At 44.1% G+C, this 27,676-nt stretch overlaps 2 protein-coding genes across 2 annotated transcripts in view; one reads left to right on the plus strand and one right to left on the minus strand.

Moving 5' to 3' along the window:
- The window catches only part of Grp170 (hypoxia up-regulated Grp170 co-chaperone protein), a 44,517-nt gene extending 28,660 nt beyond the window's left edge, over nucleotides 1-15,857 (minus strand). Inside the window, exons 1-8 of the mRNA XM_080273164.1 lie at nucleotides 15,793-15,857; nucleotides 11,387-11,540; nucleotides 10,758-11,023; nucleotides 9,561-9,735; nucleotides 8,452-8,660; nucleotides 7,528-7,714; nucleotides 6,709-6,858; nucleotides 6,101-6,298 (exon numbers count right to left, since the gene is read on the minus strand). Of these exons, the coding sequence (XP_080129290.1) occupies nucleotides 6,101-6,298; nucleotides 6,709-6,858; nucleotides 7,528-7,714; nucleotides 8,452-8,660; nucleotides 9,561-9,735; nucleotides 10,758-11,023; nucleotides 11,387-11,539 (1,338 nt within the window). The 5' untranslated portion in view covers nucleotide 11,540; nucleotides 15,793-15,857. The remainder of the gene's footprint in view (nucleotides 1-6,100; nucleotides 6,299-6,708; nucleotides 6,859-7,527; nucleotides 7,715-8,451; nucleotides 8,661-9,560; nucleotides 9,736-10,757; nucleotides 11,024-11,386; nucleotides 11,541-15,792) is intronic.
- A 1,858-nt stretch (nucleotides 15,858-17,715) lies between these two features.
- Nucleotides 17,716-27,676, plus strand: part of LOC145400731 (WD repeat-containing protein 11-like) — a 30,522-nt gene continuing 20,561 nt past the window's right edge. Inside the window, exons 1-5 of the mRNA XM_080273165.1 lie at nucleotides 17,716-17,864; nucleotides 19,642-19,753; nucleotides 21,500-21,653; nucleotides 23,828-24,001; nucleotides 24,812-25,022. Of these exons, the coding sequence (XP_080129291.1) occupies nucleotides 17,716-17,864; nucleotides 19,642-19,753; nucleotides 21,500-21,653; nucleotides 23,828-24,001; nucleotides 24,812-25,022 (800 nt within the window). The remainder of the gene's footprint in view (nucleotides 17,865-19,641; nucleotides 19,754-21,499; nucleotides 21,654-23,827; nucleotides 24,002-24,811; nucleotides 25,023-27,676) is intronic.

Below are 27,676 nucleotides of genomic sequence, written 5' to 3' on the forward strand. Positions count from 1 at the left end.
GCCTCGGTGCCTTCGTGGGGTGATGGATGTCCTTCCTGTTGTATGGTACCATTCTTTGAAAGCATGGTTCACAGCTGTGATTTTCAAAGACTGGTTTCACCATCACTTCATCAAGGAGGTCATACATTACCAGACGAAGACACTGGGAATTCCTCGCGACCAGGTAAAGGCTCTCCTTCTCCTCGACAATGCACCTGCCCACCCGTGCGACAAGGACTTGGTTGCTGAGAATGGCCGTATTAGGTGCATGTTTCTGCCACCTAATACGACTGCTCTCATTCAACCAATGGACCAAGGAGTAATCGTGGCAACAAAGCGCCTGTACCGTCGGAAGTTCCTGGACGAGGTGATGGTGGTTCTCGAGGACGAGGACGAGCGCAGGGAAGGACGTGACACTCGAGGCAAGCGGACTTTGGAAAACCTTCGCCGCTACAACATCAAGTCTGCGCTGTACAACTGGGCTAGTGCATGGAAGGAAGTCCCTGTGAAAACTCTTGAAAATGGTTGGTCTCGTGCCTGCTTCTCGGAACAGATGTGGAGTACGATTTCCTAGGGTTTGACGTGGATGACTTCCATGCACGGCTGCGTACGCACGGCGACGATGTTGATGTGGACGATGTTCGTGAGTGGTTGGACGACGACGAGGCGATCCTGGGTATCAGACGTTGTCTGATATCGAGATCGCGTCTTCGGTTGCTGGTGTCAGTCCCGAACTTGAAGATTCCGACGACGAAGGCGATGATGATGCAGACTCGCCCAGCAGAACACTACTCCAGCCATCCCCAAGCTGAGCGCACTCCGGAACATCTAGAGTTCGTCCTAGACTACCTGGAACACCCGGACTGCGACAGGGAGATGGGGCCCTTGGGACTGTGGAGGAAGTGCGTGCTTTCCGGCAGCGCATCATCAATCGCCAGAATCGTCGGTCCTTGCGTCAGTCAACGATTGACAGTTTTTTCAGGCCCGTGACCCCGCTGTGCCAAGCCCTGGTTCCACTCCGTTGCCTCCCCAAGACAGGCCCTCATGCTCCGAGCCACAGCCCAGCACATCAGCTACAGTGGAGTCACCGCTCGACATGAGTTTGCGGCTGTCTTCAGAGTCTTCTGTAGTCGGTACGCCATCACCACTACCCACCGATGCACCCCTTGGACGCCTGCCAGTGATACTCGGCTCTGACAGTGAATAAACAGCAAGAACTTCTCCACTAGACCACATGGGAATTTTGAGTGTTGTGCAGTGAAAAAAACGGTGTGTTGTGTTAAGGTTTTCAAGTTGGGAGAAAAGACTAAGTAGAAAAGAAATTTAACGTAACTAACCTTCTTTGTTTTGGCTTTGGAAACTTAAAAAAACTTGGGAAAAGTTAATGTGCAACACTTAAATTTTTTAATGGAACATTATTTGGACTAAAGTGAATACTGTGAAAAGAACGGACTTCTGTGTGTTAGTGACTAAGTTCAGTGCAAGACTTCAGGAAGAGTGTAGTGCAAGTGCTTCAGGAAATCGTTCTTACTGTCAGAGTCCGAGAGGAGGCGGTTATTCATCGAGGTGGCCAGGGACTTGCTGTAAGTAGCCAAAATGTTTCATGTTGTACTATTTTCCATACTATATTTACCAGAATGTTTCATATTGTATTTTTTCTCATACTATACTTACCAGAAAGTGTCATACTGTACTTCTTTCCATACTAAACTTACCTCATGCATGTGCAGTAGGAATGTGTTTTTCAGAGTTCGGTTAGGTTCGGTTAGGTTAGGTTCGGTTAGAGTCCATAAGTACCAGAATGTTTATTAATGTATGAACATACTTCTAAACCCACATTTTATGTGTCTATTGCATTTATTTCAGTCATTTATGTGCCTTATTGGTGTGATTTGGGTGTTAAATAGGTGCTATGCATGTCCGGAGGGAGTTGTATAGGTGTTTCTCTGTGTTAGGGTCCGTAAGTACAAGTCCATAAGCTGGGGCCCAATATCCGGACAAAACCAATATCCGAACCTACCGATGGCTCTATTGATCCGGATATTGGAGTGATTACTGTATATTTGAGGGTAAGAGACCGACCTACACCCTTACTAGTGTAATACATGATACATAAGCCTCTGGTCATCTCTTGGATTCTTCTGTACAGTCACCCCAAGGAGTGATGGCAGACTTTCACGATGTGCCTGTCACTCTGTACTGGATGTTCATTATCGCTGATGGAAAACTGTATCCTCTGCCATCACTTCCTGAGGCAACTGTAATAAGCTACAGCATGTTCTGGCCCACCACCTCCACCTCTAGGCCACCACAACACCTTTAACCCCTGACCCGTGGGGATGGCTGGACAACGCCGTGCCCCTCCCGTGGGGACAGCAGTATCAATTAGCCTTTTCCCCTTTTTTTAATACATTTTTAGTATACAACTAGGGCATAAGGCATATTTCAATGGACAAAGTGAATGGAAAAAACCAGCCGGGAGTTGCGCTGCGCAGCCAGGCTGTAGCAGGGCGGGGGAGGGGGTAAGGGAGGGGAGGTGAGGCAAACACAGAAAAATGGCTAAATTGGTACCACTGGATGAGAGTACTAGTGGTATTAGCAGCACTGCCTATAGCTACACACTGGCAGTACAGATAGATGATACAAGACCACACTTGAAAGCCCGGGCAATTTTTAAAATCCCTGGATTATAGAAGTGACGCCCCGCAGTATGGTACTAATGTAACGAGCATCACGGCAGTGATGGCCTGCAGGTAAGGGGTTAAGCACGTACAACACTTCTGTTTACGTAACACTGCTGATGACAAAATTACTGCACTGTAACATATAGGGAAATAATGCAGTGTCCAAAACCTGAAATAAAGCAGTGTTCAAGGACTGATATAAACAGCTGCTATGAAGGGCTGCCATATCTCTACTGAATATTTATTACCAGTGAAGGGAGGTGTACAGTACGCAATAATCCCTCCCACCCATCCAGCTGCCATGCAATACACAGCTTATTGGTGTAACATAGGACCAGTTTACTTAATGATCAAACAAGCTCCCTAACACCTTCTCTTAAGTGATTTATTCTCCATACTATACCTTACTGCCCTCTTGTATGTTGCTTTTATCTTTTTAACACCAACATGAATAGCAAAAATAACACTTGGGGAATTATCAATGAGCTCTATGCAGAAATTAACTACTTAAGAAAAGGTGTTAGGGAGGTTCCTTAACTGATGAGAATACAGGCCTAAGACAGAATACGGAAATTAGAGAAGGATTGAAGCAAGGGAAAATATCACCAAAGAGGGAGAATGCAGCCAGCGTCCTCTAGCACTGATTCCCTTCTAGTGGCCTAGCATTCCAGATTATGTACTCTGTTTAAGCATGAACAGCCCCTCAAGTTACAATCCATCAGGCTTCACATGACTCTATAATCCAGCACCACCACCACTTAACCCCCAGCAGCCATAGGTTCAGAAATTTGCATGCACTCCAGGCCAGACCGGGACCACTTTTTCATCTTCATCTTTATCATCATCATCCGGACCTCCATTCCCACCCTAGGGCAGGGTGAGGAGTAGCAACATCCATGTGGACCAAATCTGCCCAATCCAATGGGCCACGCTTCCATTCACTCACCATGCAAGCCCCCGGAATCCTGGCTCAAGTGGTGTTTCATGACCACTTTTTCACAGTTCTAAAATCAATTTCCTTTTCTTACAGATGTGAAAAGCGTTGTCTGTTGCACCTGGCAATGTATATTTTAGCTTCCTAAACCCATCCTGTGACTTACTATGATCTGCAGAAGAATTAATAAAATTAAGGAGCATGTGCCACTAACACCTAAACATATGCCCAATAACATCCAAGATGAAGTGACCGCCTGAGTGCTTGGGACGGTCGAGTAGGGTTGTGTAAATATACCAGTGACCTTCAAGCCCTTCCCATAATTGTTCGAAGTTTTTCATAGCTTGAGCTCATTCAAGAGCATCAGCATGAATGCAGTAAGGCATCGTTCAACACCAGAGACCATCAAGGGGCCAATAGCACTCAGTTGCACTTTATATAATCCTTTTATCTACTGGAATCCTTGATATATTTGCACATACTGGCACCAGTGTTAATGCCAATTTATAATATAATCCTAAAGGAATTTGCTCTCGTTCACTTCCTATGTGTACAACTCATAAGGAAGTGTGCGCTTGTTCTGCTGAGTTGTGTACAACAATTACAAATCACATTCCTCTATAGTGGAGAGGTATGTGAGAGACAGGGGGAGGGCAGTGACATGGCAGGGAACAGGGTGGCATGAAGGCTATTTGTTTGTGGCCACCCCATACAGGATTAAGGCATCTGGCAATAGATAGATATATAGACATATAGTTTAATTAATTTTTTAATTACAGTGGTGAGAAAAACACACTCAAACTCTCACACACACAGTGCCTGCCACCAAGTCCAAAGCATTTACTGATACTTATTTAAGAACACACAGGTCATAATGGTGATAAAGGAATAACTCCCACCATGATAAAAAATGCACACACACACACACACACACACACACACACACACACACACACACACACACACACACACACACCCTTCCCCTCACCCAACTGGAGATGATGTTTGAGAGTGACTTATACCAAGGCTTGGTGTCTACCCCCATCGACACCACGCTGACCTACAGCAGGGTGGAGGGAATACAGCATCATTATCATCATCGTCATCACCATCAACCTTTTTCCCATCACGATCATCATCATCATCATCGTCATCACTCTTTTTCACAATATCATCACCATCACCCTTATTCCTGTCATCATCATTACCATTTTTCCCTCATCATCATCATCATCATCACCATCATCACCTTTTTTCCCATCATCATCATCATCATCGACACCATTTTTCCCATCATCATCATCATCATCACCATTACCCTTTTTCTCCATCATCACCACCACCACCTCCATCATCATCATCATCATCATCATCATCCTGACCTCCTTTCTCATCTTAGGCTGGGGTAAGGTAGGATCTGACAACTAGGAAAGATAAAAACCTGCAAGATGGATCAATAATATGGCCAGTGAATTGGGCAACATACTCATTTACCCACCATTCAGGCCCTGGAATCCTGACTCCACCTCACAGGCAAAACCATCCACATTTAAGCAATTCATAAACTATCTATCTATAGCCAGATACCTTAGTCTTATAAGGGGTGGCCACAAACAAATCGCCTCCATGTTGCCCTGTTCCCTGCCATTACACCTACCTCACCCCAACTCCCACATCCCCTTCCTAACCTACAGGGAAGATCTGAGCCTTACTAACCTCAGCAGGGAAGATCACAGCCTTACTAACCTCAGCAGGGAAGATCACAGCCTTACTAACCTCAGCAGGGAAGATCAAATACTAACCTCAGCAGGAAAGATCACAGTCTTACTAACCTCAGCAGGGAAGATCACAGCCTTACTAACCTCAGCAGGGAAGATCACAGCCTTACTAACCTCAGCAGGGAAGATCACAGCCTTACCAACCTCAGCAGGGAAGATCACAGCCTTACCAACCTCAGCAGGGAAGATCACAGCCTTACCAACCTCAGCAGGGAAGATCACAGCCTTACCAACCTCAGCAGGGAAGATCACAGCCTTACCAACCTCAGCAGGGAAGATCACAGCCTTACCAACCTCAGCAGGGGAGAATTTGCAGGTTCCTGGCCTTTGGTTCCTCCTTCTTTGCATTAAAAATAAAAAAATAATAAAAATTTGGCTCTCTGTTATCTTGTTTTTGTTTTTTTCTTGGAGGGAACACTTTGCAGGTTCCTGGCCTTTGGTTCCTTCTTCTTTGCATTAAAAAAAAAGAAAAATCTACCTATCTATCTATAGCCCGACACTCTAATCCCGCATAGGGTGGCCGCAGACAAAACACCTCCAAGTCGCTCTGTCACCCACCATTTGTCTGCCCTCCCCCAAACTCACTTCCCCCCTCCCTCAAAAAAAAATAAAATAAATAATATAAATAAATAAAAACAGAGAATATCGGAGCCTCACTAACCTCTTAAAGAAATAAAAACATAAAAAATAAAAAATAATACAGGAAATATCAGAGCCAGACTAACCTCAATCGGGAACAGCACCGCCTCCTTCACGTGGAATTTCTTAACCTTGAACCCTTGTCCGAGGTCGGCAGCACGGTACACGGCACCCATGGCCGCCGCCTCGTCCGCGTTGATGTTTTTGCCCAGCTCCCGGCCCCACACGGACTGCAGGATTGACTGCACCTTTGGCACGCGCGTTGCACCTCCAACGATGATGAACTGTTGCAGAGAGGGAGAAAGATATTAGAATTATCAAAACTGTAATGATAAAGAATGAGAGAGAGAGAGAGAGAGAGAAACTATAGTCGCAGCACATGACTCTGAGGTTGTCATTATTGTACCCTGGCAACCCATCACTCAAAAGTACATCCGATTTTGTATCATATTATACACGAATCACATTATTATGCACGAATATATCATACACGAATATTATTATACACGAACATATTATACACAAATCACAAGCGTCCCAAACACGAAATCAGATGCACTTTTGAATGGTAGGTTGCCGAAGCACGATAACATCAACCTCAGTTCAGCGCCACCACTATTGTTATCCACTGTCAAATGATACGGCAACTATGAACGAAGAAAATGGAATGTACCGCAACAAATTAAATTCCCACCTGATCAATGGCGGTGATGTCCATACCAGCAGAGATGAGGGCACCGTCGACGGGGGCACGGACGCGCTCAAACACATCCGCACACAACTCCTCAAACTCCTCGCGCTTCACCAGTACCCTCAGATCCTCATCGTCCAGTACACCCTCCACCTGAAGTAAGCAAAAAAGTGGAAGTGGATTACTTGTTCACTCTGTTCATGCCCCTCCCCCCCTCTCTCTCTCTCTCTCTCACACACACACACACACACACACACACACACACACACACACACTGTCTCACATAAACACATCCATTCACATCACCTCAATTTCATCATGCATCACCAATAGCCCTAGTCTTCATCATTTAGTACTCTCTTCACCTGTAAACAAAGTGGAGGTGGGTCACTCGCTCACTCTCTCTCACCTGACTCAGATGCTCCAGGTTTTTGACAGCACCCCTGCCAGTCTGTCAGCCTCTTCTTACAGCTTGGCAATATCACAGAAAGAGTTAAATACATTGTTGCATTTCATCCCTCCTCTTCTGTCTCCTTCCCCACCTCTCTCCTTTTCTTCCTTCCTTCCCTTCCCTCTCTCCTTCTCACTCTGCCTTCCTCTCCCTTCTTCTCTTCCTTCCTTCCTTTCCCTCCCTCCTTCTTGCTCTGCCTTCTTCTCTTCCTTCTTTCCCTACCCTCCTTCTCACTCTGCTTTCCTCTCCCTTCTTCTCTTTCTTCCTTCCTTTCCCTCCCTCCTCACTTTGCCTTCCTCTCCTTCCTTCACTCCCTTCCTTCCCTTCCCTCCCTCACTCTCACTCTGCCTTCCCCTCCTTCCTTATCTCACCTGACTCAGATGCTCCGAGTTTGCCGACAGCACCTTTGCCAGCCTGCCGGCCTCCTTAAACAGCTTGGCCATACCACGAGGGGAGTCAAGCACGTTGTTGCTTGTCTTCTTGACCGCGTTAAATTTCTTGGCCAGGAAGTCCCTTAACCGCAGCTGCATTTCCAGACCGCCCAGCGTCCGGTCGTATCTGCCGGTCAAAAAAGAGGATTAATGAACTGGCCAAAGATAAGGGGACAGGCTGAACTTCACCCAATGTCCGGTCATATCTGTTGGTCAAAAAAAGGGGATTAGTGAATTGGCCAAAGATAAGGGGACAGGCTGAATTAACTCTGGCCATAATTTAGCTCAAGATCGATGCCTTCAGGTAGTAGCACTCACAAAATCAGGCAATTCAACTGCCCAGTGCAACAAACATCCCTTGACTCCCTCCACATCCACCAAAGATGAGATGGTGGACTGTAAAGGGATAATTTAAGTCTCCAATCTAAGGCTCCAGTTCTAAGGAGCCTATTTATCCACTGCCAGACATCTCAATCCCATAAGGAGTGGCCACAAACAAATCGCCTCCATGTCGCCCTGTCCCCTGCCATTTCACTGCCCTGCTCCTAGCTCACAACCCCCTCTCTAATATACTTCCCCACTCCATCCCTCCATCTCATTCTCAGCCTCTCTCTCCCTCCACCTCATTCACAAACACTCTCCTCATTAGTCTCTTGCTCTCCATCCTTTCCACATGGCCGAACCACCTCAGTGCATTTCCCCTAACGCTTTCTATCACATCCACCTCCAAACCACAGTGCTCATTCACTTCCTCATTGGTCAGTCTGTCTCTCCATGTATCGTTTGTGTAATAAAATTAAGTGCAATGGAAGGTGCCATAAAGCCTCCTATGCCATTAAAATTCAGTCCCAGACCTGCACTCACCCTACTCCCAATATAGTAACTTGTGGGTTGGTCTCTGAGTATCCACGGTCTTTGGTCTTGACGGTCTGGTATGCAGCGATGGTGGCAGTGGTTGATGACGCCCCCATGTCATAGAAGAGGATGTTCTGCGCTGTGCCGTTGATCTCCTTGCGTCGGAACATCCCGTGGTTCAGTGCAACCGCTGCATTGCTGGACATGAGTGACAACACCTGTGGGGCAATGGCAGAGTTACACTGTGCTTAACCCTTAAATCTGCACAAACATCTCTAACTGTTCCCCATAGGACTGACACATACAACTAAGAAGTCAGGATGATAATTGTACTCTGATTCTCATTACAGCTACAGCAGAACATATTAACAAAGAAATTTGTATGCCCAATTTTCACCATGCCTTCTTCCATCTCATACCTATAAAACCAGTCTCAAACTTTTTTCTTAGGAATAATTCTTTTAACTTCAGAAACTACTGTATAACGGCTACACTATGGCACACACCAACCTAAAAACTGATGTATAATAATCAACTGGGGACCTGGCTCACAACTGCAACATAAAAAGAAGTGCCATCAAATGAAAAACCTTTACTGAAAATGCTAGTATGGTCAATGGCCTCTCTTTACATCTATCTACCTATAGCCAGACGCCATAATCCCGTAAGGGGTGGCCATTTGTCCTTGAGTTAGTTGTTTTATGAGGAGGGGCACTAACCCTCCACCAACCCACTTGTTGACACGTAGGGAACACGTATGGGTTGGTCATATGGTTACCACCCAGCATTGTAAATCATTTCCTGGCTTACAGGAAACCATTAGGCTTGTCACTCAATGTAAAGCCACCTGAAAAGAATGAAGAGTAATAAAAAGTGACAGGCAAATGAGAGAAAGAGTAAGAGAGGAGGACAGCAGCAGAAAAAGAATGATATAGGTGAAGGAAGAAGTAGGCAGCAATACATGAAGTGAGCAGATGATGATGAGAAACAGGAAGAGAAGAGGGCACACACAGAAAAAGTATGATAAAGGTGTAGGATGAAGTACGTAGCACTGCATGAAGTGAGTGGATGATGATCGCCAACACCAACCACCTTTAAAAAATAAACGTAACCCCCACCTTAAGTCCAGTCAGTTCGGCAGCTGTCAGTATGGCGCGTCGTTCGGCCTGGTTGAAGAAGGCAGGCACGGTGATGACACAGTCCTTGATGCGCTGGTCGGTGTGTGTGGCGGCAAGGTCACGCGCATGGCCTAACAGCTGACCCACCAGCTCCTCCACACTGTATGTCTTGCCACTGACCCACAAAAACATCATCATTAACACCATCAGAGTTACTTGCACCATCACCATCAAGTCACCACCATCATCACCATTATCAGCATCATCAACAGTCACCATCATCACCATCATCATCATCATTATCAACATCATCAACACTGTCACCACCATCTACACCATCATTATCATCAACACTGTCACCACCATCATAACCATTATCATCATCAACACTGTCACCACCATCACCATCATCATCGACACTGTCACCACCATCATCATCATCATCGACAGTCACCACCATCATCATCATCATCAACACTCACCACCATCAGCACCATCATTATCATCAACACTGTCACCACTATGATCACCAATGTTATTATCACCATTCATCATCATCATTGTCATCATCACCAATACCATCATCAACACTGCCACCATCATCATCATCATCATCATCAATATGGTCCTAACTACACTCTTTTTACTCTAACCTGGCCTAAAATTGCCAACTTTCCATCTGATACTAGAACATGATGGAGAGTGAACAGCATATACCATTTTCTTTTCCTGCCGCTGGGCTACGTGAAGTACGCTACAAAAGGACGAAAATCTGGCCAAAGTTAAGGTGAAAGAGAGTATGACAGTTTTGAGGTGATCACAAGTTATGTGGGCTCATAGCCTTTGGTTCCTTCTTCCTATAAAAAAAAAAAAAAAAAAAAAAATGTGGAGATCTTGACATCTGTCGATATAAATTACAAAAAATAAATAAATAATAATAATAATTATAATCTATATGTATCTATAACCAGATGTCTAAATCCTGTAAGGGGTGGCCACAAACAAATCACCTCCACATTGCCATGTTCTCTGCCATTATGCTGTCCTCCCCCTAACTTAATAATAATAATAATAATGATGATAATAAAATAATAAAATAATAATAATAATAATAACAATAATAATAATATTAATAACCTGAATTGGCACCCTTTCCACAAGACCCCCTGATGCCGTAGCAAGCAGTGCAATACTCACTCTGAATGGCGGAATATAACAGTGCCTCTCTCCTGATCTGCCTCAATGGTGTAGAAGGGAAACCGTTTCTTGTACAACTCCACCATGGGATTGTCCACTTTCTTGCCCAGTAGATCCTGCAGGTAGAAGTAGTTGGTGGCAGGAAAGCGCACCCCGTTTGTCAGCGCGTCCTCCCCAAACGTGCGCTCATTGTTGCGGAAGCTGACGGCCGCTGGGGTCTTGCGTTTGGACTCCTTGTTCAGCGCGATCTCCATTGGCACCCCAGGCTGTTAAAATGGTGGCAGGATATTAATTAACTGGCCATGTGGAGAGGATAGAGTGCAAGAGACTAATGAGGAGTGTGTCTGTGAGTGAGGTGAAGGGGGGAAAGGGAGGAGGAGGCCAAGGATGAGATGGATGGATGGAGTGGAGAGGTATATGTGAGAGAGAGAGAGAGAGAGAGAGAGAGAGTGAGAAAGAGAGAGAATGGAACATACAACACTGACGCTACATAAGAGCCACAACACACCACCCCCTTGTACTACTTAGAAACGGAGGGGAGTGTACACGATGCAAAATTAGTCAGTGAAAAGGAAATCCAATAATCGTCCAGAAGGGGCGAACCGACGACCCTCCGAGCCCAAACTTACCGCCACGACAGCCACCTTCATCCACTCTGAGCCAAAGTCGATGCTCATGATGGTGACGGCTTGTGTAGCGGACAGCATCCCCACCACAACCACCACAAACACCCGCCACCACCACCACCCTCCTCTATCACCACCACTGCCACCCAGCATCATTCTGTTAGGGAAAAAAAAAAAAAAAGATGGGTTATTACTGAGACTTGTTCATCATCATCACCATCATCATCATCACCACCACCACCACCCACCTCTATCACCACCACTACCACCCAGCATCATTCTGTTTGGGGAGAAAGAAAGACAGGTTATTACTGAGACCTATCATCATCATCATCATCATCATCACCCTCCTCTATCACCACCACTGCCACCCAGCATCATTCTGTTATGGGGGAAAAAAGAAAGGATTAGGCTGGATATTCTTACAGCTTGTGCATCATCATTACCATCACCTAAATACCATCATCATCATCACCATCTGAATGCCATCATCGTCATCATCACCATCTGAATACCATCATCATCATCATCACTATCTGAATACCATCATCACCATCACCATCTGAATACCATCATCACCATCACCATCTGAATACCATCATTACCATCACCATCTGAATACCATCATCATCACCATCACCATCTGAATACCATCATCATCACCATCACCATCTGAATACCATCATCATCACCATCACCATCTGAATACCATCATCATCACCATCACCATCTGAATACCATCATCATCACCATCACCATCTGAATACCATCATCATCACCATCACCATCTGAATACCATCATCATCACCATCACCATCTGAATACCATCATCATCACCATCACCATCTGAATACCATCATCATTCATCATCATCACCATCTGAATACCATCATCATCACCCTCCTTTATCACAACTACCACCCAGCACAAAAAAAAAATAATAATCTGGATATTCTTAGGACGCATATCATCATCATCCTCAAAAACCACCCCTTATCTCTTCTGTAACAAAATCCTTATCTTTACTATCATCACATTTTATTAGCTTAGGGGCCAAAGAACTCTTGTAGTAAAGGGTATGGTTCAAGTGTAAGAACAGACTGCTGACTTTACGATAACTGGCCTTTATCGCTACAACAGTTTAGGATTCTTCAGGCAGCACTGCATCACGTGAGTGGATGATAGTCACCACCACTGCCAACCACCTGCCTCCCTCCTAGATCTCTTCAACTCACCTCTGGTCTCCCCTCCACCTCACTCACTACGTATCTATAGCCAGATGCCTTAAGCCTGTAAGAGGTGGCCACAAACAAATCACCTCCATGTGCCCTGTCCCCTGCCATTTCGCTGCCCCCCCCCCTACTAACACTCCCCTCGCATATAGTCCTCTACTCCATCCCTCCATCTCATCCTCGGCCTCCCCCCTCCCTCTCCCCCCTTCTCCATCTTATCCTCGGTCTCCCCCTCCCTCTTCCCCCTCCACCTCATCCTCAGTCTCCCCCTCCACCTCATCCTTGGTCTCCCCCTCCCTCCATCTCATCCTTGGTCTTCCCCTCCCTCTCCCACCCTCCACCTCACTCACATACACTCTTCTAATCAGTCTTTCACTCTCCATCCACTCCACATGGCCATCTCAAAGTATTTCTCCACACCTTCAATCCCATCCCCATCACACAAGCATTCTATCTATCTACAGCCCGACACCCTAATCCTGCAAAGGGTGGCCACAGACAAAACGCCTCCATGTCGCTCTGTCACCCACCATTTGACTGCAGGCGTTAAAAATGATAAAAATGACAATGCCTGGGGTGGAGAGGTATATGAGAGAGGGGGATGTGAGTTGGGAGCAGGGCAGTGAAATGGCGGGGGACAGGACGACATGGAGGCGATTTGTTTGTGGCCACCCCGAACGGGATTAAGGCGTTTGGCAATAGACAGAGAATGTCTGGACTCCCTATCAAAGAACCACTGATTACTGATTACACAACAGCCCAGGACCCTCCTATGTAACTTAGAAGGCTATGACTGAAGTAATTTAAGTCAGAAAAAAGAATGCTCCACTACATAAGTCCACATCTAAATCATCAGCAGCACCATCATCAGCATCATCACTACTATCATCATTATCACCATCTATACCATCATCACCACAACCACCATCACTAACATAATCATCATCACCACCACAACCACCACCACCCCCATCATCATCATCATCACCACCACCCCCATCATCATCATCATCACCACCACCTCTATCATCACCACCACCACCACCACCCCCATCATCATCACCACCACCACCACCCCTATCATCATCATCATTACCACAAACACCACCACTTTCAATATCATCATCATCACCACAGCCACCACCATTATCATCACCATCATCAAATGAACACCATCACCATGTATAGCTACCATCATCATCATCACAATCATCTCCTCTCCTCTCACAAATCTATATAAACTGAAGTAAGAAGGCTCAAGAAAAAATAAAAAAAATAAAAAAAGTATATTGGAAAACAAAATGCTGGCAATATGACATCAAAATCCTACAAAAAATGAGCCAAAATTTCCATTCACCCATCAGTCTTTCAAAATACACAACTGGAATATTAAAATCAATCAATATTTTACGATTCTGATAAGGCATATATATATACAATCCTCCTCCTCATCATCATCATCATCCTCCTCCTCCTCCTCCTCCTCATCACCATCATCATCCTCGTCCTCCTCCTCATCATCATCACAGCCATTAATATCTCAGTTATCGTACTACCTCAATGATCTACTAAAACATGGGACAACCGATTTATCTAACATTTTATCTATCTCACTAAGCATCCAATTCTATCTATCTCACTGTCTATCTATCTATCTATATATCTATCGCTCAACGCCTTAATCCTGCAAGAGGTGGCCACAGATTACCTCCATGTCCCTCTGCCTGCTCTCTCTCCAACTCAACTCCCCCTCCAACTCATGCAGTCTCCCCCCTCACCTAATGCACACATTCTCCTAGTCAATCTCTCATTCTCTCCATATCTAAGTTCATATACCTCAACACACTACAGACTCTTCACTCTCTTATCAGTACTACATGAGAGCAGACTGAGTTATCTATCATTTTATCTACCTCACCAAGCACCCAACTGCTTATCTAAAAATATACAATATCTTAAAAGCTGATGTTGTCAAGCTGTACTAGTCATTAAGATTAGGATAATATTTAGCAGAAGCCACAACTTTAAGTATTTTGAAGTCTGTCTATCTATTGCCAGACGCCTAAATCCCATATGGGGTGGCCACCAACAAATCGCCTCCACGTCACCCTGTCCCCTGCCATTTCACATCCCTGCTCCCAATTCACACACCCTGCTCTCATATACCTCTCCACTCCATCCCTCCATCTCATCCTTGGCCTTCCCCTCACTCTCTCCCCCTCCACCTCACTCACATATACTCTCTTTGTCAGTGCTGTAGTTACCGTATATTGCAGCATTTGTAAATACTGTACTGTACACTTGTCCTATAATGCTTCTGTTGCAAATTAATAATGAAAGAGTTAATATATAATACAGTCTTCAGTATTAGGGTTAAACTGGAAGAAATCTAAAAACCAATAACTTCTCTATAAGTTCTATTAATTTCCTATTAATTCATTCAATAAAATAATAAATTATCTATCATTCTACCATGCACCTATTAATCTATTCAAGGAATATCTGTGATCATGAAATTAAACATTTTTATACATCACTAACCTAAAGTTCTTACCAATCCATAACGATGTTCATCACCAATAAATCCATAATGATTTTCATCACCAATAAAAACATATATCTCCTACAAAACCTATCAGGCAATAAAGCAACACAAATTTTATCAAAAGTAAATATGTAAAGATGTATGCCATCTAATTTAAGGCTATCACATAAGGAACACCTGTACCGGTAAATCTTGCATGTAATTAGCCTGCATCCCACATTACAGAGCGCAGTTAGCAATGGCACAGAGGGGTCAGTCGTGTTCTATCAACACCATGAGCTTCAGAAATTAAAACAGAAATCTGGGGTCCCATTCACATCTTGGCAATTCCTAATATTTGACTATCAATCACGGAACACCTGTAATCTGACTGCATCCCATATTACAGAGTGCAGTTAGCGACGGCACAGAGGGGTCGCACATGTTCTATCATCACCACATGCTTCAAAAATTATAATAAACACCTGGAGTCCCGTCCACACCTTCGTGCACTCAGTTTTAACAATACGGTGCACCGAGATGCTACGCGTGGACTTGGATACCTAACAGCTGATTCCCTCCAGACGATCTGTCACCATATATACCACACTAATATCTCCCGACTTGCACCCCTGTTCGCCCACCCGCCTCACCTGTGGGTAGATATGGTGTCGGTGTACCTGTGCGCTAAGGCTCCAGTCTCGATCCGGCGTACTCGACGTGTAAATTGCGAAATTGGAGGACACTAGACGCGACCCCCGGCCAGTCTCGCTGCCATCAAACTCGGTGTGGCGACTTCCCATTGGCCGAGATGGTGGGAAAGTCTCGAGCTTTTTTAGTTTCGGTTCCACAGTATTCCTCCTTCGTTATTCTTATTTTCTCATACTTCCAACATCCAGTGTAAAAGCTAAGTCCCGACTTACGCAAAATTAGGCTTATGATTAAATATTCTTGGCTATTTTGTATTTTTCGAAGTGAAGTTGCCGAGTAGTGTCAAAACCAACAGCTCTATACTTTCATACCCGCATTTTTTAACAATTTTTCCTGCTATAATTATTAATTAATGGAGATGCTTTACTTCAGTTTTGAACATAAATTTGAAATTTACTCCAAATACCGGACTGCAATGCAAACTAACGACAGCATTAATCAATTTCCTGGAATGATGTAATTTTTCGTCCTCTCCCTGTCACCCGGGTTTCCTGCCTTTTTTTCTATATCCCGTTACCTTTTCCTGTACAGGCGCCTCACTAGATAGATAGATAGATAGATAGTTAGCTAGAGAGAGAGAGAGAGAGAGAGAGAGAGAGAGAGAGAGGAGGGGGGAAATGGAGAGACCTTCCCCCTCCACTATGATGACGTGTGTCAGTAGCCCCCCAAAAATGAGAGAGAGAGAGAGAGAGAGAGAGAGAGAGAGGAGGGGGGAAATGGAGAGACCTTCCCCCTCCACTATGATGACGTGTGTCAGTAGCCCCTCAAAAATGAGAGAGAGAGAGAGAGAGAGAGAGAGAGAGAGAGAGAGAATGATTTGATTAGAAAGATTTATTGTTGTAAAAGGTGTACCAAGTACTTTTACAACTACGGAACCAGAGAGAGGGAGAGAGAGAGAAAGGGTATAGAGGGACAGTCGAGAAATGTTTTTATTGCCAGAGGAGCATCGATGCCAGCACGTGAAGGTGTCTCTCGATCCCAGTACCTCTTATTCCTCTATATTCCCATCAGGAACGCAGGGACCCTAGGCAAGGTTATTAGTCCTATGAGTGTGATACTTGCAACATTCATAATTCAACGTTCATGAGGGGAATGGGAAGGGCAGCCACGTATGTCACAGGTGTTGGCAAGGGTTCGCTCACCCCTCTCACTGAGTGGGGTGGTAGCAGTGCTTCTGTGAATGTTGCATGAAAAGCAAAGAAATACACGAAAAATATAGGCTTATTCGTGCCGTGTAGCCTTAACAAGTGAGAAATTTCCTTCATTAGTCCACAGTCAGGAAAAATTGGGCAATGATGCTAAAGTAGAGAGAAAACTGATACTCTGTCTATCTGTCTATTGCTTTAATCCCATACGTGAAACTAAAAATCATCAGAAGGCAAAAGCAAAAAACAATGGTAACAGAAATAAAGACTATTCGGAGTTCCTTCACTTTTTGATAGACTGTAACTGGCACATTACTTGAGGAACATGTTCATCGTAAGATATCTAAGACGACAAGTCTATAAACGAATCATGAAACAAATGAAACTTAAAATGAGCCGAAACAAAGGTTGCGCCGATTCCGATACCTGACACTTTTCTTTAGCAATGTCAATTTAACAATTTTTGCTTGCTCTAGAAGTCTTCGCTTCTATTTAGCGATAATCTTCACTGCTTGATTAGGAAAAATTTAGCGATAATCTACAGATGTTTTTTTTGCAAATGTCTGAAGGTCCTATAAAGATTTCATTACCTTTTCTTGAGAACTTCTGAAGCTGTTTGCAGTAAGCAACATTCTAGCGTCTACTGAAAGCATGTTTAGCGATTTTTATTTTATTTTACTTTGGCAAAGCTGGTTCTAATCTGACGTAAACAAACCCATGATGGCGGGCGAGGATGGTGTCTACAAATGTGAAGGTGGTGAAGCCCCTAGCGCCCCTCCCCTGCCCCAGCTGCCCCCAGGCCTGCAGCGAGTGTTACCCAGGACCATCCCGGGTCCCGTCAGCCCACAAAATAAGGGCGCGCTGGATTGGTGAGTGCTGTCAGGGGGCGGGGCCGAGCTGCTGACATGGCCATAACACTAATACTTAGCCTGTTATTTAACTTATTGAGTCTCAAAGGGTATTCCAGAATTCTATAGGCAGAATCATGCTTACGAGGTATGAATATGGTTGGGAGCTGAGATTAAAATGGGCAAAATAAGGTAAAATTTTAGCTTTGGCCTTGATCTCAGTTTTTATATCATGATTGGTTTGTATATTTTTTGGTATACTTCAGTATGTTAGGCCACCTCCTAAATATTTTAAAAATTTACCTGCCTTTGAATTGAATGAGAGTCTTTGTAATGGTGTAGAAGTGTGTTTTCAAGTATGAAGAGGTGCCATGAAAAAGAAAATGTGATTAAATAAGGGATTCATTAGATTAGGTTAGGATTAATTCAGTTAGATATGATTAGGCTTGATTAAGTTATGAAAATTTAGGCTAGATTTGGGTATTTAGGGTATTTTATACCCAAAATTACATGCTTATTTGGTGAGACATTGTACATAAGCTGAATAAAATTGTTTAGGGATTACAAGAGAAAAATATAGATCATTAGCAATGTGGAGAGGATGGAGAATGAGAGACTGACTAGAAGAGTGTATGTGGGTGAGGTGGAGGGGAAGACCAAGGATGGGATGGAGTGGAGAGATATATGAGGGAGGGGGTTGTGAGTTGGAGGGAGGGTGGCCAAGTGGCAGATGACAGTGCAACGAGGAGGCGATTTGTCTGTGGCTGCCCCTTATGGAATTAAGGGATCTGGTGATAGATAGAAGATAGACAAATCCTCATACTTCTCACTTTCAATTTTGCCACATTTAGAATTACTCCATGATGCTCTTCATATGGCATTGTAGCTATTGAAAGACTTAACTGTTATACCAGTAATCTATCTCTATCTATTACCAGACACCTCAGTCCCATAAGGGGTAGCCACAAACAAATCTCCTCCATGTCACCCTGTCCCTTGCCATTTCACTGCCTTCCCCCCAGCTCACACCCCCCTCTCTCATATACCTCTCCACTCCATCCCTCCATCTCATCCTCGGCCTGTAATAACTTGTTAAGAAGCTGTCCCACCAACTCTTATCAAGCTCTTGTGGCAAAAATTGTAACAGGAAAGGGTTTAGTGTTGGAGTATGTCAGTTACTTAGTGGTTTAGCCTATATACAGTAATGATAAATGGGAATCAGATGATGTGGATGTGGTTGAGAAGATTAGGAGAAATGCACAGTGGTGGTTTGGGCATGTGGAGAGAATGGAGAATGAATGACTGACTAAGAGGGTGTATGTAGGTGAGGTGGAGGGAGGGAGAGGGAGGGGTAGACCGAGGATGAGGTGGAGGGATGGAGTTGAGAGGTATATGAGGGAGGGGGGAGTGAGTTGGGGGAAGGGTAGTCAAATGGTGGGTGACAGATCAACTTGGAGGCGTTTTGTCTGCAGCCACCCTTTGCAGGATTAGGGCGTCGGGCTATAGATAGATAGATAGATAAATGGGAAACTGAATACTGTACTTCCACATTATGAGCATGTTTGTTTGTGATCAAAATTTGCACCTTATTTTGAACTTTGCTGATGGAATGATGTCTGTTGTTACCTTATTCTCCCCTACCATACCTTACCATACCTTGCCCTGCCCTGCCCTGCCTTACCCTGCCCTACTCTACTTTACCATACTAAGTCTTCCCTTGCCTTACCTTACTTTACCCTCCCCTCCCTTCCCCACCTCCCCTATCCTCCCCTGCACCCATTGCTCTTGTATTTTACAGGGGCTGGCAGGGTCTGTTGGCGTATGGAGCACAGACGACAGTAGTGGTTGTTGATCCAGTAACCCTACAGTGTGCACAGACCCTCTCACGGCACCGCAGTCATGTGGTGAAGGTGAGGCACAGAAAGAAATTGTGTGTGTGTGTGTTCTTACCTTACCTAATTGTTCTTACCTAATTGTATCTTTACAGGAATGAGTCAAGCTCGTATTGTCCCGTGTCTTAGACCATATTTATCGTACATATCCTTAAATTTGTGAATTGTTTTGGCACACACTATTTCATTCGGTAGTGCATTCCATTGATCAATTGCTCTGTTTGGGAAACTGAATTTCCTTACGTCTTTATCACCTCTCTTCTTATGCAGTTTTTTGCAGTGTCCTCTTGCTGATGCTTCTCCATATGTTAAGTAATCATTTATGTCTATTTTCTCCTTTCCTGATATGCACTTATATAGCATTATCATGTCACCTCTTTTCCTTCTCTCCTGTAGTGTTGGTAGATTCAGTTTATTTAGTCTTTCTTCATAGCTTAGGTCCCTTAAGCTTGGTATCCATCTTGTAGCGGCCCTTTGAACTTTTTCAATCTTGTCTATATGCTTTTTGAGATGAGGACTCCAGACTACTGATGCATATTCCAGGGTTGGTCTAATGAATGATGTTATTATCCTTTTTAGCATGTCTTCATTTATGTATGTGAATGCTATTCTCATATTTGCAAGCAGTGTATACATGTTCCGTGCCTTCTCGCTGATGTGGTCAGCCGGAGATAGTCTGTTATTGATAATCACACCTAGGTCTTTCTCTCTTTCTGATGTGTATAGGGTTTTATTTCCTAACTTATAATCCCAATCAGGTCTTTTTCCACTTTTACCAAACTTGATTACATGACACTTGTCCACATTGAATTCCATTTGCCATGTACTACTCCATTCATGAAGTTTATTTAATTCTTCTTGTAGCTCCCTACAAGAGTCTGTGCTAGTAATTCTCCTTTGTATTTTTGCATCATCTGCAAACATATTCAGATAGCTCTCATTTCCAGTGTTACTGTTTATATCATTTATGTACACTAAAAACATGATTGGTGCCAGCACCGAACCCTGTGGTACTCCACTAGTCACTTCTTTCCATGATGAGTAGTTTCCTCTTAGTACTGTCCTCATTTCTCTTTTTATGAGAAAGTCTTGCATCCAACAAAACAGTTTGCCTCGAATTCCTCCTTGATGGTACAGCTTCCATAAAAGTCTTTGGTGTGGTACTGTGTCAAAAGCTTTCTTGAAATCTAAATAGTTACTGTCCACCCATCCTTCCCTTTCCTGTATTGTGTTTGTTACTCTGTCATAGTAGCTCAACAGATTAGTAACACATGATTTTCCTTTTCTGAAACCAAACTGTCTTTCTGTTATCATACTGTGTTTTTCTAGATGATTTACCCAAGCTTTTCTTATAAGTTTTTCTAATACCTTGCTTACAACACTAGTCAGTGATACTGGTCGGTAGTTGAGAGGATTTTGTCTATTTCCTTTCTTGAATAAGGGGACTATATTTGCTTTTTTCCAAATATCAGGTAGTTTGTGTGTGTGTGTGTGTGTGTGTGTGTGTGGATTGTGTAGATTAGGGAAAATATACAATGAAGTCTTGAGAAGGGACCTCAGAGTTTAAAGACATGGTGGGTATACTGTGGAAGGTTGTACAGCTTGGAAAGTAGCCATCTTATGGAAAAGGTTGACCTATACAAGTATGGAAAACTGTCTTTCAAAATATATATATAGCTGTATTTATACCGGTATTATTTCTGTGCAATATGTAGTGTTAACGTAACCTAAATTAATATCGCCTCTGTCCCTGTACCACTGCAGGTGCGATGGCGCAAAACCCGCCACTACCACCAGCTCAGCGCCCCATACAACCTGACACTGGCTTCAGCGGATCTTGCCTACACCATACTGGTGTGGGACGTCACACGTGCTGAAGTCACCGCCACACTCTCTGATGGAAACAAGCCTGTGTTAGGTCAGAATATTTGTTTATTGGGCTTGGAATTGAATATTTAAAGCTTTATTAGATTAGTTTTTACATTTTATATCATCATCATCCTGACCTGTTTGCCCACCTAAAGATTTCAATCCAAGAATGTTTGTGTGCCGGGTCTGAGAATGGATGCAGTTATCCTGTATAGTACAGGTGGTCATCATTAAAAATCAGGAATGTCTTCCAAGTTTTGACACTTGTCCCAATAGTTTGTCCTGCAAACAGGTTGCAGTTTACTTCAGTGACCAGTGTCCCTGTGATTTGTTGTGGATATGACAAAAAAAAAAGTGCAAAAACTGACTTGGATTGATGGAATATTGGGAGATAGAAAAACAGATTTTGTGGTAGGTGGAGGTGGCCATCATTCACACACTCACTGTAGTGCTTCTTTTGGGTAACTCTACACTGAGTGACAAACCAAATGATTCCTATAAACCAGGAAGCCATTTACTGCATTGGATGGTAAATATATAACCAAGTAATGCCTGGTGGTTTAGTGAGTTAAGGTGCCCCATCTGAATCAAGCCTGTAAGGGTTTATGTCCAAGGGGTGTGTGGAGTGTTATCTGTACCATAATACTGCTTGGGTGAGCGTGGCTGATCACGTTTGTCTTATATGTCAGGACAGAGTAACTTTGCTGGGGACGCCTACACTCCTGATGAGACAGAAAGGGAGTGGATGGAAGGAGGGAGGGAGGGATATGCGGACGGATGGATGGAAGGAGGGAGAGAAGGGATATGTGGACGGATGGATGGAAGGAGGGAGGGAGGGATATGTGGACGGAGGGAGGGAGGGAGGGATATGTGGACGGATGGATGGAAGGAGGGAGAGAAGGGATATGTGGACGGATGGATGGAAGGAGGGAGAGAAGGGATATGTGGACGGATGGATGGAAGGAGGGAGAGAAGGGATATGTGGACGGATGGATGGAAGGAGGGAGAGAAGGGATATGTGGACGGATGGATGGAAGGAGGGAGGGAGGGATATGTGGACGGATGGATGGAAGGAGGGAGAGAAGGGATATGTGGACGGATGGATGGAAGGAGGGAGGGAGGGATATGTGGATGGAGGGAGGGAGGGAGGGAGGGAGGGAGGGATATGTGGACGGATGGATGGAAGGAGGGAGGAAGGGATATGTGGACGGAGGGAGGGAGGGAGGGATATGTGGACGGATGGATGGAAGGAGGGATGGAGGGATATGTGGACTGAGGGAGGGAGGGAGGGAGGGATATGTGGACGGATGGATGGAAGGAGGGAGGGAGGGATATGTGGACGGATGGATGGAAAGAGGGAGGGAGGGATATGTGGATGGATGGATGGAAGGAGGGAGGGAGGGATATGTGGACGGAGGGAGGGAGGGAGGGAGGGATATGTGGACGGATGGATGGAAGGAGGGAGGGAGGGATATGTGGACGGAGGGAGGGAGGGAGGGATATGTGGACGGATGGATGGAAGGAGGGAGGGAGGGATATGTGGACGGAGGGAGGGAGGGAGGGATATGTGGACGGATGGATGGAAAGAGGGATGGAGGGATATGTGGACGGATGGATGGAAGGAGGGAGGGAGGGATATGTGGACGGATGGATGGAAGGAGGGATGGAGGGATATGTGGACGGATGGATGGAAGGAGGGAGGGAGGGATATGTGGACGGATGGATGGAAGGAGGGATATGTGGGTAGATAGATAGATAGATGGAGGGAGGGATATGTGGGTAGATAGATAGATAGATAGATAGATGGATGGATGGATGGAGGGAAGGAGGGATAAATGGATGGATGGATAGATAGAGGGAGGGATAAATGGATGGATAGACAGATAGATAGATAGATAGATGGACAGATAGATGGATGGATAGATAGATAGATACATAGATGGATGGATGGATAGAGGAAGGAAGGGAGGGATAATTGGATGGATGGATGGATAGATAGATAGATAGACAGATAGGTAGATAGATGATGGAGGGAGAGACAGATAAGTGGATTGATAGATAAGATAGATAGATGGAGGGTGGGAGAGATAAATGGATGAATGGATAGATAGATAGATAGAGGGATGGATGGATAGATAGATGGATGGATGGATGATGCAAAACAGAATGCCAGCTCAACACACCACACTGCTGACACTCCACCCACTGTCTCCAACCCCACAGAACTGGAGTGGCTTGGGGGTAGTGATGGCAGCGAGCACCTTCTTGCGGCGCTACACCCTCCCTACGCCCTGGTGGTGTGGGATACCAGGCATAACACCAGACTGTGGAGAAAGTCTTATACCGAGACTCTCACTGCCTTTCACTTTGACCCCTTCCATGCTAACAAGATGGCATGTGAGTATATCTATCTATTTATCTATCTGTCTACCTGCCTATCAGTTTATCTATATATGTATCTATTTATTTGTCTGTATGTACCTGTCTATCTATCTATCTCTACCTCTCTGCTGGTTTATCTATCTGTCAAACTCTCTTTCATTTTGACTCATTCCATGTTAACAAGATATCGTTTGAGTACATTTGTCTATCTGTGGCAGCCTGTCTATCTATCTACCATATCTGTCTGTCTATATCTCTTTCCATCAGTATTTATTTATATCTATAGGCTATATATTTGCTTATTTCTGTGTATCTGTCTGTTTCTCTCATGTCTGTCTGTGTCTGTCTCTTTGTATATGTATTACTTATTACCTTCAGTTTCAGGACCTTTTCTTTCTGTCTTCCAGCAGTCTGATACAGTGTAGTGTAATGAAGTCCTTTTCAATGATAAACCAAGTGTTGAGTATTTAACAGTGCAAAGAATTCCCCATGAGTTATCCACATGCCACTCCTCGTACAATCCACCTTCTCCCCTACAGACCTGTGTATTGGTGGATGTATAGTTCTTGTTGATGCCGAAGTATGAGTAGCAAGTTTGTTAGTGCTTGTTGCGTTTGAATCATTTATAAAGGCTCTTGTTGATGTCAGAGTATGAGCAGCTAGTTTGTTGGTGTTTGTTGCGTTTGTGATGTTTATAAAGGCTCCAGCATGCTCACATACGTCGGCCTTGGTCACCTAATGGCAGCTCTTCACTAGGTGGTTGATGCAAAATTTACCCTTGAAGTCATGTGTAAGCCTGTACCAATTTGCCTACCTCCCCACCAGTCCTGTGTGCCGGGGGATGCATACTGTTTGTGGAGGACTTTGCACTCAACCGCTGCCCCTCCTCAAACGGACGCAAATTCTACGTGTCTGCTCCAAGGGCCAGTCCAGGGAAGGGGTCTGGGGGTGGAGGAGGGCAGCCCACTGACGAGAGGACCAGCACAAGGATCAGACGCAAGATGAGGGAGCTGGTGGTTGGGGAGGCAAAGCCAAAGTGAGTGAAGAGAGTTGTTAGAGAGATTGGAGTTGATGCAGCTTAAATAGATTGGAGTTGATGCAGCTTAAATAGATTGGAGTTGATGCAGCTTAAATAGATTGGAGTTTATGCAACTTAAATAGATTGGAGTTGATGCAGCTTAAATAGATTGGAGTTGATGCAACTTAAATAGATTGGAGTTGCTGCAGCTTAAATAGATTGGAGTTGATGCAACTTAAATAGATTGGAGTTGCTGCAGCTTAAATAGATTGGAGTTGATGCAGCTTAAATAGATTGGAGTTGATGCAACTTAAATAGATTGGAGTTGATGCAGCTTAAATAGATTGGAGTTGATGCAACTTAAATAGATTGGAGTTGCTGCAGCTTAAATAGATTGGAGTTGCTGCAGCTTAAATAGATTGGAGTTGCTGCAGCTTAAATAGATTGGAGTTGCTGCAGCTTAAATAGATTGGAGTTGCTGCAGCTTAAATAGATTGGAGTTGCTGCAGCTTAAATAGATTGGAGTTGCTGCAGCTTAAATAGATTGGAGTTGCTGCAGCTTAAATAGATTGGAGTTGCTGCAGCTTAAATAGATTGGAGTTGCTGCAGCTTAAATAGATTGGAGTTGCTGCAGCTTAAATAGATTGGAGTTGCTGCAACTTAAATAGATTGGAGTTGCTGCAACTTAAATAGATTGGAGTTGCTGCAGCTTAAATAGATTGGAGTTGCTGCAGCTTAAATAGATTGGAGTTGATGCAGCTTAAATAGATTGGAGTTGATGTAACTTAAATAGATTGGAGTTGCTGCAGCTTAAATAGATTAGAGTTGCTGCAGCTTAAATAGATTGGAGTTGCTGCAGCTTAAATAGATTAGAGTTGCTGCAGCTTAAATAGATTGGAGTTGCTGCAACTTAAATAGATTGGAGTTGCTGCAACTTAAATAGATTGGAGTTGCTGCAGCTTAAATAGATTGGAGTTGCTGCAGCTTAAAATAGATTGGAGTTGTTGCAGCTTAAATAGATTGAAGTTGCTGCAGCTTAAATAGATTGGAGTTGCTGCAGCTTAAATAGATTGGAGTTGCTGCAGCTTAAATAGATTGGAGTTGCTGCAGCTTAAATAGATTGGAGTTGCTGCAGCTTAAATAGATTGGAGTTGCTGCAGCTTAAATAGATTGGAGTTGCTGCAGCTTAAATAGATTGGAGTTGCTGCAGCTTAAATAGATTGGAGTTGCTGCAGCTTAAATAGATTGGAGTTGCTGCAGCTTAAATAGATTGGAGTTGCTGCAGCTTAAATAGATTGGAGTTGCTGCAGCTTAAATAGATTGGAGTTGCTGCAGCTTAAATAGATTGGAGTTGCTGCAGCTTAAATAGATTGGAGTTGCTGCAGCTTAAATAGATTGGAGTTGCTGCAGCTTAAATAGATTGGAGTTGCTGCAGCTTAAATAGGTTGGAGTTGCTGCAGCTTAAATAGGTTGGAGTTGCTGCAGCTTAAATAGATTGGAGTTGCTGCAGCTTAAATAGATTGGAGTTGCTGCAGCTTAAATAGATTGGAGTTGCTGCAGCTTAAATAGATTGGAGTTGCTGCAGCTTAAATAGATTGGAGTTGCTGCAGCTTAAATAGATTGGAGTTGCTGCAGCTTAAATAGATTGGAGTTGCTGCAGCTTAAATAGATTGGAGTTGCTGCAGCTTAAATAGATTGGAGTTGCTGCAGCTTAAATAGATTGGAGTTGCTGCAGCTTAAATAGATTGGAGTTGCTGCAGCCTAAATAGATGGGAGTTGCTGCAGCCTAAATAGATTGGAGTTGCTGCAGCCTAAATAGATTGGAGTTGCTGCAGCCTAAATAGATTGGAGTTGCTGCAGCATAAATAGATTGGAGTTGCTGCAGCCTAAATAGATTGGAGTTGCTGCAGCCTAAATAGATTGGAGTTGCTGCAGCTTAAATAGATTGGAGTTGCTGCAGCTTAAATAGATTGGAGTTGCTGCAGCTTAAATAGATTGGAGTTGCTGCAGCTTAAATAGATTGGAGTTGCTGCAGCCTAAATAGATTGGAGTTGCTGCAGCCTAAATAGATTGGAGTTGCTGCAGCCTAAATAGATTGGAGTTGCTGCAGCCTAAATAGATTGGAGTTGCTGCAGCTTAAATAGATTGGAGTTGCTGCAGCCTAAATAGATTGGAGTTGCTGCAGCCTAAATAGATTGGAGTTGCTGCAGCTTAAATAGATTGGAGTTGCTGCAGCTTAAATAGATTGGAGTTGCTGCAGCTTAAATAGATTGGAGTTGCTGCAGCTTAAATAGATTGGAGTTGCTGCAGCTTAAATAGATTGGAGTTGCTGCAGCATAAATAGATTGGAGTTGCTGCAGCTTAAATAGATTGGAGTTGCTGCAGCTTAAATAGATTGGAGTTGCTGCAGCTTAAATAGATTGGAGTTGCTGCAGCTTAAATAGATTGGAGTTGCTGCAGCCTAAATAGATTGGAGTTGCTGCAGCCTAAATAGATTGGAGTTGCTGCAGCCTAAATAGATTGGAGTTGCTGCAGCCTAAATAGATTGGAGTTGCTGCAGCCTAAATAGATTGGAGTTGCTGCAGCCTAAATAGATTGGAGTTGCTGCAGCCTAAATAGATTGGAGTTGCTGCAGCCTAAATAGATTGGAGTTGCTGCAGCCTAAATAGATT

This window comes from Coenobita brevimanus, chromosome 53, assembly GCF_032717465.1.
Source record: "Coenobita brevimanus isolate Jiangsu-jjx chromosome 53, ASM3271746v2, whole genome shotgun sequence".
Taxonomy (NCBI): domain Eukaryota; kingdom Metazoa; phylum Arthropoda; class Malacostraca; order Decapoda; family Coenobitidae; genus Coenobita; species Coenobita brevimanus.